At 51.2% G+C, this 11,778-nt stretch overlaps 4 protein-coding genes across 4 annotated transcripts; 3 read left to right on the plus strand and 1 right to left on the minus strand.

Moving 5' to 3' along the window:
• Positions 1-171: 171 nt before the first annotated feature.
• GUITHDRAFT_112420 (hypothetical protein) lies at positions 172-1,426 on the plus strand (the record flags this gene model as incomplete). The annotated part of the gene is made up of 2 exons (XM_005828369.1): positions 172-1,068; positions 1,121-1,426. The coding sequence occupies 2 exons, from the start codon at positions 172-174 to the stop codon at positions 1,424-1,426; spliced, it is 1,203 nt and encodes a 400-aa protein (XP_005828426.1).
• A 214-nt stretch (positions 1,427-1,640) lies between these two features.
• GUITHDRAFT_112421 (hypothetical protein) lies at positions 1,641-5,310 on the minus strand (the record flags this gene model as incomplete). The annotated part of the gene is made up of 5 exons (XM_005828370.1): positions 1,641-1,835; positions 1,957-4,002; positions 4,055-5,008; positions 5,059-5,133; positions 5,230-5,310. 5 exons carry the CDS (start codon positions 5,308-5,310, stop codon positions 1,641-1,643), a joined length of 3,351 nt encoding a protein of 1,116 aa, XP_005828427.1.
• A 585-nt stretch (positions 5,311-5,895) lies between these two features.
• GUITHDRAFT_158207 (hypothetical protein) lies at positions 5,896-6,851 on the plus strand (the record flags this gene model as incomplete). Its single annotated transcript, XM_005828371.1, has 6 exons — positions 5,896-5,964; positions 6,076-6,153; positions 6,202-6,336; positions 6,386-6,457; positions 6,508-6,651; positions 6,720-6,851. The coding sequence occupies 6 exons, from the start codon at positions 5,896-5,898 to the stop codon at positions 6,849-6,851; spliced, it is 630 nt and encodes a 209-aa protein (XP_005828428.1).
• Positions 6,852-10,250: 3,399 nt separating this feature from the next.
• GUITHDRAFT_60979 (hypothetical protein) lies at positions 10,251-10,567 on the plus strand (the record flags this gene model as incomplete). The annotated part of the gene is made up of 3 exons (XM_005828372.1): positions 10,251-10,333; positions 10,393-10,455; positions 10,504-10,567. Coding segments are annotated over 3 exons (210 nt in total), but the record flags the coding sequence as incomplete, so codon positions are not given.
• Between the last annotated feature and the right edge of the window lie 1,211 nt (positions 10,568-11,778).

The raw sequence follows: 11,778 nt of genomic DNA on the forward strand, positions 1-11,778 counted from the left end.
TTAATCTCTTGTTGTTGAGGATTTTGGTTTCTGCTGTTTGAGCTGTGCACAAAGCACTGTTGTATGAATATGGGAGAGATATTAGTCATGGGATTTGTTGTAGGGATTCGCTTCATCTTGCCATTGATATTTCCTGATAGTTCCACTTCGTTCTAACTCCAGCTGATCAGGATGGAGACTGTTCTGGACTTGGGGTTGGACACGAATCTGGAGGATATGGAGAATTGCGACATCTCATCATCCTCAACCTCACCCGCTGATCACAACATCGACTTGTTGGAGATCGAGATCGGCTATGAGGCCATGAACGACCTGTTGTGTGATGCCGGCAACTTCAGCATCCGCTGTGAAGCAGATTCAGAGCCAATCATGGAGCAGAGGGAATCAGTTCAATACGAGAGTCATGATTCCAATAGGGCCGAGGCCACGAGAGAGTCGATCATGCCGTCAAGCATAGCGAAGGATCCCGTTGAGGTCTTCTCCCAGGACTTCGAGGACAGCACTGACGACATCGAGGATTCCCCAGACTTCGCTGCCTCCAGTTTCCCTTTCTCCAACTGCGCTCCAGACTCCCACATAGATTCAGCTTCGTCCGTGCCAGAAGCTCATCCCACCAAGACTGAATCCTCGTGTTGCAGACCGTCACAAGCGGCTCTCAAGCTTAAGATCCGAGAAAACATCAAGAATGGAGTGAGCAAACTTCAGAAAGTCTGCGCGTACGAGTTTTGTCCTTCGCCGTTGCATTCCAACAAGTGGCGCCTGGTAACACCAGACACAACAGCTGGAGGGAGAGACTGGCAGCCTCTTCTCGGCATGACTCTGTGCGACTCTTGCTACTCGACATATAGGAAGCACGGGACTTTCATCAGGTCTGTGCGAACGGCAGAAGGCTGGGCGCGCTTCGATGAGAGGAGCAAGGAAAAGATTGTCGACTTGCAGAAGGTGAAACCGTCAGCCGGTCAGAAGCGTAGTAGATGTGCCCTGTCACAAACGTCAGCAGCAAAAGATCTTGTTGGCAAGTCACTGACTTCACGTTGCGCTCCAAGACCAAAAGCCGGAGGCGTCCTGGTGAGACGTTCTTTACCGCTTCCCACTTGTCGGTCGTCTGACAACCGTTCAGGTCGACCAAGAGATTTTCTCGATGGAAGGGAGGCCGAGCAGGTTCAGGAAGCCAAGCATCAAGCTTGTGGAAGCCATCGATGCCGGCAGCAAGTCAAAGCGGAGGCGAGCAAATGCGAACAGGGCGCAGAAGTCCGAGTGGCCATGGGGAGGCGTGTGCCCGGACACGGTGCAGGAGCTTGTAGGCGATGTGACGGCAGAGGGGGAGGGATTGGATGGATTTGACTGCCGAAGCGTCTTGCCGCGAGAACTAAATGATTCCGTGTGGGGGATGGCAGAAACTTCACCAGACGACGATTTCTTTTAGGAGGAACAGACAAGTTTTAAGTAGAAATTATGATTATGATTATGAATTAAAGTATCCAGAAACAAACGGACTTTGCTATCTCGAGACCGCATGGTTCGTCCGCGGGAGGGTCCACTGGATCAGAGCCGCATGGAGTTGCTTCAGTAAAGGGTGAACGCGTGAGGTTTATCCCTTGTCGTCCACCTATCAATGATTTATTCATGTTTCCCCCTCCTTATACTTGGAGTTCTCTCTCGTCCTTCTTCTCCCTGCGGAACCATGTTCGAAAAGCTCTCAGACGAGCCTTGAGGCGGCTGCTCGAAGACGCTGCCTGCGTTGCTATCGCCATCATGTGCGTGTCTGGTCGCATGCCGCTCGTTGCCGCCTGCTCGAGCAGGTCCAACACTTCCTCGCGCCTGCCGACCTGGATCTGGAGAAAGCATGAGGAAGAAGCAGGAGGGAGGAGCAGGCTAAAAGCAGAAGATAGGAGCAGGAGGGAGGAGCAGGAGGGAGGAGCAGGAGGGAGGAGCAGGAGGGAGGAGGAGGCTTACCATCGCTCTCATCATCACTGAGTATGTCTTGATGTTTTGACAATCCGCGGGGATCTTGGCGAACAAGGAGGCGGCAAGCGAGACGGCCTCCGAGGTCCCTTCCTGTTTGGCTGCCTTGATGATGGCCAGGAAAGTGACGCTATCAGGACGGACGTTGGCGGCGATCATCTCGTTCAAGACCTTGATCGCCTCAACGATGCCTCCTCCAGCTGTACAAGGAGCTCTAGCAAACCCTTCAAGGAAAATGTTGTAGGCAACCGTGTCCGGCTCGACTCCAGCTCTCCTCATCTCCTGCATCACCCTGTAGCTCCTCTTCAGCGCCTTCTCTCCGTCGGCCGACCCAGCAGAGGTCGTGCAAATCTTGAGCAGAGCAGAGAAGCTGCGGCAGTTGGGCACGACACCATGGCTGCGCATGAGCTCGAGCACCCGATTCGCGTCCAGCAGGCACAGGCGGAAGGCGTCTCCTCCTTCAACAGGCGCCAGCTCGGCTGCCAGCGCGATGGAGTCGAGGAGGGCGTTGCAGGTGACGACGTTGAGCTGGACGTCGGAGGAGAACATGTCCTGGAGGACGCCGATGCCTATGGAGATGTATTGACGAGCTTCCTTGAGGGCCTCGGGGGTGCCGGACTGCGGGAGGATGCCGAAGCTGCGGGGGTTGGCTGACCCCACCAGCATCTTCTCGAACTCTTGGTAGTCGATCCTACCGTTGGCGTCCATGTCGGCCCAACGGAAGAACCTGACGAGATCCTTCTCCGAGACCTCCGAGCGAGGGAGGGCCCAGGAGGAGCGGGAGGAAGGAGCTTTGGTAGGAGACGACACGGCCTGCTTCTCCTGGAAGGGAGCTCTGCGGAGAAATGCGGACCTGAGCTCATCGACGCTGATCTCTCCGTCTCCATCTTCATCGATGCTGCGGAAGATGTTTTGAATCTTCCTGCGAAGGCGACGACCCCGCCCGTCTCCTTGCATGCACGTCAGGCTCTTAAAGATCACGTCCATGAAGATGGCGCATGACACGCCGTCGGGCTCCACATTCGATCTCTTCATCAGCTCAATTACCCTCCAGGAGAGTCTCACCCAGTCGCCGTCCAGCCCTGCCGCAGCCGCCATGCAGTACATGTCGATGATGGAGTTGAAGGTGACGGAATCTGCCTGCACTCCATCCTTCTCCATGAGCTCCAGGATCACGCTGCCATGCTTGAGCAGGCTCAGGTCCCCCACCTTCACTCCGTTGGCTCCTGCTGCCACCAGCGATGTGTATGAGATCACGTTGGGCTTGAGACCCTTCCTCCTCATCATCTGGATCAGCTGCAGCCCCTTGGCGATGCAGTCGGCGGGTCTCTCGCCCGGCACGCAGGAAGCGACGGCCTTGGAGCAAGCGGCGATCAGCGAGTTGTACGACACCAGGTTGGGCGCGATGCCTCGCAGCTCCATCGCTTGCATCAGCTCGACTCCCATGTCCACCATCGCCAGGCCTCGATGCTCCGCGGCTTTGCTGCACGCAGTCAGGAGGCAGTTGCATGTGATGATGTTGGGGTTCAGCCCCACCGCCTGCATGGCCTCGACCACATTCAGGGCTTGCGACAGCCCATCCTCCTCCTGCGTCGAAGACGACTTGATGCACGCGTCGAGGATCGTGGTGTAGGTGACCACGTCAGGGGACAACCCGTCTGCCCTCATCATGTCCAGCACGATGCTGCCCTGGTCGAAGACGCTGTCGGAGCTCCGGCTCAGCACGGGAGCTGTGCATGCTCGCATCAAGGCGTTGTAGGTCAGAACGTCAGGCTTCACTCCTGCCCTCCGCATGTCCTCCAGGATCTCCAGCCCCCCTTGCATGCCACTGCTCCTTCCCGCCTGCGCCTCCTTGGCCATGGCGCACATGAGCGTATTCCAAGTGACCAGGTCTGGCGTGACCCTCTGCCGCAGCATTTCCCCTCGCACGAGCCCGCGGGCCGCCGCTAGCCTGCCGCTCTTGGCGTAGACGTTGAGCAGCGAGTTCCATGTAGTCGTGCTCCACGTCAAAGAGACGTTCCTGTCACGAAACAAATCCTGCAAGCATGCACGTCACCTCAAGCGAGTAAGGGCGAGCAGGGGAGTTCACCTCAGCCACCACGACTGCTGCCTCGTATCCTGCTTCTGCTGCCTTGGCACAGAGAGAGAAGAAGTGGTTGTAAAAGTCCTCGTTGAGTTCAAGCCCATCCTCCCTCACCAGCTCCAACACTTTGCATCCATTTCTCACAGCCGATTCCGACCAGTTCCCTGCCCTCTTCATCTTGGCTGAAGTCAAGCAGATCTTGACCATCTGGATGTAAGTCAAGATGGAGGGGTTCAGGTCATGCTCTCGCATCAGCACAAGGATCTCCATCCCCTTCTGCCATCCCCGCGACCATCCTCCTCTTCCTCCTCGAGCCCCCGTGGATCGAGCACACATCTCCATCATGCTCGTGAATGTGATGGTGTTGGGTGCGATACGCGCATCTCGCATCATGTCAAGAACGGAGTACGCGTTTGCAAACGCTTCTTCCTGAGACATCATGCTTGCACTCTTGGCGCAGACATTCATCATCGAGTTGAAGCTGATGAGATCGGGTTCAATGTTCTCCTCTACCATCCTGGTCATCAAGTTGATTGCATGCTCGAAAGCAGGTTGGCACCCCCTTCCTGCCGTTAGCGCCGCGAAATGAAGCATCATGTTGTATGCGACAACACCAGCACGGTCTGCGTCCTTGAGCAGCTGGAGAGCCTCGAGAGCGACCCGCCATGACTCATCACAATCGCTGGAGCAGATGTCGCTGCTTGCTCTAAGGAAGCCACGGAACGAAGAGAGCAAGTCCTGAGTTGAGATAGTGCTAGACTTACACGCCGATTTGAATCGTTCAAGCTTCGACCTGATCTCTTGCTTTTCTCCCAACCCATTCGAGTTGCGGTTGCCTTTCCTCCCATCGCCGTCACCCTTGTTGTTCACCCTTTCGTTGTGTCCAAGGTCTAGCAGCGAAGTTTGAACGATGGAGGGCTCTCCCAGCTTGGCGATCTTTGATCGTTCATATTTGAGCTTCTGCTCAAGGCTCGTCACCACGCTGTCACGTCCCCTCGCGTCATCCTCACCTTGTTCACCAGCATCTTCTGCCTCTCGACAGCATCGCCAAGAGAGCACGTCCACGTGCGATGGAGGCACATTACCTGGCAGCATGGCGGTTAGAACAACAATAATCGGAATGCGCAGAGTTGATTCACCCGGGCTCCTGACTTGACGACAAGAGGATGCTTTGACCCCACCTGAAAAGCACCCGCAGGTTTGCCATCCCAGATCACGAAGAAGATGAAGACAACAGGGATGATAGTCTTCATCCCCTTCATATCTGCTATCACAACATCGCTTCGTCCACCTGTTCCGAAAGTCAACACACTCCGGTGTTACTATTTCTTTCTTTAGCTCCTCTCTGCCTGATGATGTTCAACTCAAATCTGGTTCATCCTTGCAACCAACCAGTTCTCCTCACATAGCCTCTGATGTTTCTTCTTCTTCCTCTTGAAAACGGATGTATTCCTCTTGAAAACTATCGCATATCGTCATCCTCTGTCTCTACCTCTCTCGCTCTATCCAGTATTGCCATCACGTTTCTTGTAGATGTCTCATGTGTGCAACTGTGAACTCTTGACACAAGAAGTCTACTTCCGCATCTTACATCTTCTTTCTTGTCGCTCTCTTTCTCTCTAGGTATTCAATCCTCATCTTCTCTCCACTCTCTCCGTCTCCCCTCCCCTCCCTCCCCTCCCCTCCCCTCCCCTCCCTCAGAATCCTGACCTGGTGCCCAACCATTTCCGTAGTCTTGCAACAATGCCACATGCACCCCCTCGAAATCCACTTAATTTACAGGTAAAACGAGGGGTGGGGTAATTCTGTTTGCCGCTTGTGGGGATGAGGGCCACGAGTTGGGGAACATGGCAGATGTTTTGGGGGTTGGAGCAGAGGGAAGGACGACGAAGACGACGATGCTGGGGAGAGAATGCGTGAGTGAAGGCTTGTCGATGGTGCATGTTGAAGGATTGTTTCTCCTGTTTTCCTGCCGATCTTTGAACATGCTTCACATCTACCCGTCTTTCTCCTGAGACACCTCGTAGGTTGTGAAGGAGCGGGTCAAAAAGCGATATCGGCATCCGACTCTTGAGGCGTTGCTGTCCAAGAGAAGGCTCAATCAGGTTGTTTCCATCGTTCGATTGTGATCTCAGGTCACCGCGAACTTGCAGGAAGTGCGATGCATGTTGAGAGCACGAAAGTGTGGAGTCGCAACGCCATGCATTTTCCATGTTGACTATGAAGAGGCGAAGATCTTCATGTCGTTTATCAAGGGCAAGACCATAAAAAGCTGGCTTCAGGATCAGGTTCATCTTCGATCTTACCAAGAGTCTCGATCTGACGTATGCACTCTAGCCACCGCAAGAGGATGTCGTAAAGCACCTGACTGAGATGGGGAGACTGCTGGGAAAGCTTCATGATTCTGATGTGAATTCCAACCTTTAAATCAAGAACTGCAGACTTACATTAATTTGCAGGTAATACACGGTGATTTGACCACATCAAACATCATCTTGTCCGAAGACAATACTCTCTGGTTCATCGACTTCGGGCTGAGTTACGTATCAAGTATGCCTGAAGACAAAGCTGTCGATCTCTACGTCATGCAAAGAGCTCTCGAGGTGATATCACAATCAGCTCATTCCTTGCATGCTCTGTGAGACCTGAAGCTGATGCGTGATTCCTCTAGAGCACCCACACCCAACAGGACCTCACAGATATCATATTGAAAGGGTACAAATCTTCTAAGAAGCAACAGGCTACACTGAACAAACTCACTGACGTCCGGATGCGAGGACGGAAGAAAGTGATGGTGGGATAGTTGATAAATGCCTCTGACTCATCGAAAGTTACGATTTCACTTATTTCCTTATCTTACATGTAATTTCCGAACTGAATCCCCTTGAAACTTCCGATTGAAACCCATGAAACAAAAGCTCCCAAAGAGAAAGGAAAACAACAGACATGAAATTGAATATTTCAATCTCCGAGATGTAGAATTGATGAGATCATGAACATTTTTGCGCCAGTGCGATTAGAGCATTTGCTGCTTCTTGGGCCAAATCCTCCTCAATGGCGTTCCTTTTTCTCTTCCTTTCGTTGACTCCGGTCACCTCGGCGTCATAAGCCCTGTCCCCCTCTGCACCAAGTGGGGCAGCTATTACTCTTTCGGTAGAGTTGCTTTCGCCATCAGTGACATACTCCTTCTCCCCACTTGGCTCTGGAGAAGGACACGAAAGGTCGAACGTGCAGTTTTTCTGCGCCAGGTCAAGAATCGCTCTGTCAGTGTTTGGTGATCTGTGAGCCAACGATCGCAAGTCAAAAATGTTTGGCGAAACCGTTTGCGGTTGGGGGAGGAAAGCAGGATTCAGAAAAGCAGGCATGCCAACTTGGCGCGGTGCCATCGATGCTAAGAACTTTCCGTCTTCGTCATTGTTCGCGTCATAGTTTTCCAAATGTCTCTGTAATCTGAAGATCAGTTTGTTGGTCAAGACATGCCACACAATCCTGGACCTGCATGTGATTCCTCTTTCCTGTGTCGAACGAGTCTCGTTCCATCCAGTGCATTGGGTTCTTGCAACCCATCGGAGCACTACCGCAGTCACAGCAGTACGAGCACCAAACCCATCTAATGAAACAGGAAAAAGAAAAAGCATCAGTTCTACATTGAACATCTTAAGCAATCAACCTTGATGAGAGATCTTCATACCCTGAACAAATATTATAGACACAGAGCATGTAGTCACACACAACAACACGGCACGAGGTCTTGCACATACGAACTGTCAACAAGAATATACATGCTCATCATACAGAGTGAGCCATCAAGACATGCCTACACAGTCAAAGGGAAGGGAACGTACTGGTGTCCAGCTTCACAAATGACGGTCAGGTAGCCCCTCTTGTGATTGCGAGTCCTCAAAGCACACTTGCAAGGATTTCTGTTTTGCTTCCTGTCGACGTGTTTGCACTTTTCCAACACCTGAACACCGTGTGCAAGAAGGTTCACTCGGTCAATCCAAGGCACTCTTGGAGAGTATGATTGAAGAGTTGGGGAAGCACGGAGCAGAGAACTGGGAGAACACACCATTCCAGACTGCAATACAGGAGCAGGACCAGGAATTCCAGCACATGCCGAGCCTGTTTGCAAAATCGGAGAAAAACGTGGCTCGGCGCAGAGAACAGAGTACACTGGTGAAGGACTCGCCAAACCGGGTGGGTTCACGCACACTGCGATCTTCTTGAAACCGTACATATCTTTAGTTCGCGGAAGAGGCCTGCTCTCTGCGCCTGTTTTGGAAGGAGCATTTAAGTGCCTTTGCATGTGATTTCTCTTCCCGGTATCAAATGAATCTCTTTCCATCCAGTGTGCAGGCATTATGCATCCGCGTGTCCCCAAGCCACAATCACAGCATTGTCGGCACCAAACCCATTGATGGCCAGCATCACAAGTGACTGCAAGATGACCCCTTTTGTGACAACGGATATGAAGCGGCTGCGCACACTGCATTCTATTCGACTTCCTGTCTACATGCTTGCATTGATGAAGCACTACCACCGGCTCTTCTGCACCATCGACGCGGATGATCGTTGGACTTGGATGTGCATTCAAGTGAGGAAAGGCAGGTGGCATCAAGGCCGCCATATCTTCGATGGTTCAGATAATCAGCCTTTTTAGATATTTGATTTCAACCCTTCGTTAATTCTGTAGAAGCACCGTCAGTTTCACCGAAATTTTGCGGACCCAGAGGCGTGGATGCGAAAGCTTTTGCCTTTGCCGTTTCTACAACACGACATGGCTCAACACACATAGACCACCGATTGAACTGAAGAAAATCAAATGCTGAAGAGGTAAATGGCAGATGAAAAACGAGGATGTTGATGGTTCATCAACTTATGCACGGGTATTTACAAGTCGTGCTAAGTGCTCTCGACCAGGGTTTTGCATGGAATTTTACATTTGAGCAACATGAGAAGAAGTATAGAGGAATGAACAAGAGAGAAACTTTGGTGAAGGAAAAGCATTCACGTTGCTAGATTGAAAAGCGCTTGTTCGCGCTTGTGTGAAGCACTCGCAGCTACTCTCAAGCAGGTTCGCTTTCGCCTACCGCCAGCATTGCTCACCTACTTCGCAAGCTTCTACCCAGATGGGTGGGTCCAAATCAGACCCCACCGATGTTTGCCTAAAAAGTTTGGACCTCATCACCCCCTTCTTGGATCTAGAATGGACCCGTACTTGCTGAAATCTGTAGTAGGGGTGGCACTGCCATACAAGGGGTAGAGGAATGGTCATAGCAACCTTCCAGAAGATCTTCTCCAGCAATCAATTGAATGCCGGCCAGTGCCGCGCCGGCCGGGCGCACTAGGCCAGGCACTAGGCTGGCCACCGGAGGCTTCAGCCCCAGCCGCGGCCCGCCCGGCCGCCGCCGGTGGGGCCGCCGGTGTCCGGGCAGTGCCCTGAAGCGAATTCGCCGGGCCGTGCCGGGCCGCTCCGGCTCGGAGTCCTCCAAGTCAACTCAGTAGTGTGAAAACCGTTGACCGGTAACGGTAAGCGGGCCCGGCCCGAACCCGGCGAGCCGCTCAGTCTGATCGGATCTAGTCCTTTTTACTCAACTCACAGTAAAGTTAAGTTAAAAATCAGTACGAGGACAATGGGTAGTGATTGCAGTCGCCGGGACTGTCACGTGCAAGTTTGGGGAATGCTGAAAATAAGGGTGGGGTGGGTTATTAGAATTGTGGGGGTTCTGATAAGGGTATCTTTGTACTGAACTGCAAGGGTGAAACGCCACTGGGGTCATTGACCAATGGGGGTAGGGGGTGATTTTTCGAGGGTATAAAGTATTCGACGTCAGAGGGTGGGGTGGAGGTCAGCAGAGGACGTCGTGCAATGGCGTCTTCCATGGGAGGAGCGTCAGCGAACAGGCAAGTCTGCGATTGCAACATGAACATTTTATGTTCCACTTTGTTTTACACATACTCTGATATTCTTCGTTGTGTTGTGATTGTGACTATGGGGGGTGGGGCTGCTCTGAATTCCTCGGGTTCCCTTGGTGAAAGGTGATAATAGGCTGCGAATGCTGATCCATCCGATTAGTTGTTACACACTCTGAATATACGATGTAGAGATCATACTCAAACGTATATCTGAAGCAGCTTTTGTGTATCTCTCTCACTGAATAGCTCATTTTTCGAGTGGGCTGATGAAATCTTTTTTTTTCCATCCAGCAAGGCAAATGCTCGTCCGCCAAAGAAAGGAAGTTTTCCGTTGGACCACTTTGGAGAGTGCAAGGAAGCGATGAGTAGGTTGATTCATTTTTTTTTTGATAATTCTCCTTTTTTGATTTTGATTTCTTTTCAATTAGGTATATGGCCTGTATGAAGAACAACGACCATGCACATGCTACATGCAGAGAAGAGACCAAAGCGTATGAATTTCAAGTGATTGTATCTTGATGTGACCTTTTGTGTTATAGGTATCTTGAATGTCGAATGGCAAATGGACTCATGGAACAAGAAGACGTCTCGAAGTTCGGTTTGAATGATTCTATCGACCTGCAAAGCAGCCTGAAAGCGCAAGAGGTGATACATGTTGTCCATCCATCAAACATTCCTGGCATGCTGGGGCTTGGGATGTTCAAATCTAAGTTGACAACCGACTGAGAAATCCAATGCGGAATATTTTCCTCTCGTACTACTGAAGCTTCACATATCCTTCACTTCCCATTTCAAAATTTTGTATTTGAAAAAGTTTTTTGAGTTTGTCGTTGACAGGAATTTGTCGAATCAAGGGGACGAAAATACGAGGATGGGTTTGTTGCAGGCCTTTCTCGAAAGAACAAGTCTAGTTCATAGATTGTATATAGATTATTTTTTTTTACTGTACTATTTTCAAATGAAATCAGGTTTCTGTCTACATTCATTCATGCCTACTCTTTTGCTAGACACTCATCAAGAAGAATAACTGGAGTTGTAATTGGGGTTGACGATGTCAGACTCATGTTCTCTTTCCACTCATTCTTTCGATCTTTGTAAACGTTCACCGCTTGGTGTGCGATTGACCCTATCACAACGAATATTTTTTTTTCTGTTCGAGTTCTGTTCGAGTTACTTTGTGACGTATTGTTTTCGATTACTTGCTAGAGTCATACTTTGTTGCACGTGGAAGTTGAAACCTTGCTTGGTATTGAACTAGATCTATAAATAAACCACATAATCACCTTAAGTCATTCTCGCACAGGTGTGCTTGACCCGAATCCGTTATGTTTTGTCCTGCATCCGGTAGCAATCAATCAATGGTCGAATCCGACATCTTCTGTTGCGTGCGTAGGTAGCTCAGATCTTGCAAGCACCTCCCCATCCATCGGCGATCACGATGCAGTGACTCCTTGTACCTTTGGCAGCACATCAGACCCCTACTTGTAACTGATTTTCGCTATGTCTTAGGGGGTGGGTGGAGAAAGTTTGAAGCTAGGACCCCACCCCATTTCTCTCGGAGTCAAGCCGTCCAATTGCCAGTGGTCCATGTCCCTCTACCCCCTGGTATATTATCTATCACCCCACCCTCCGTCCCATGGCACGAAAGGGTGCTCTGACCATTGACTTTCACTCAACTTTTTGTGGGGGTAGGGTTGTTTCAAGCCGGGGTAGTATGACTCCTGCCAATTCTGACCGAGAGAAAGTAGGGGTACCCAAAGGCATAGACCATGTTGGGGGATAGGGTGGGTTCGAGCAGTTATGGAGCCAAAGGG

The sequence above is a fragment of the Guillardia theta genome (assembly GCF_000315625.1).
Source record: "Guillardia theta CCMP2712 unplaced genomic scaffold GUITHscaffold_59, whole genome shotgun sequence".
NCBI lineage: Eukaryota > Cryptophyceae > Pyrenomonadales > Geminigeraceae > Guillardia > Guillardia theta.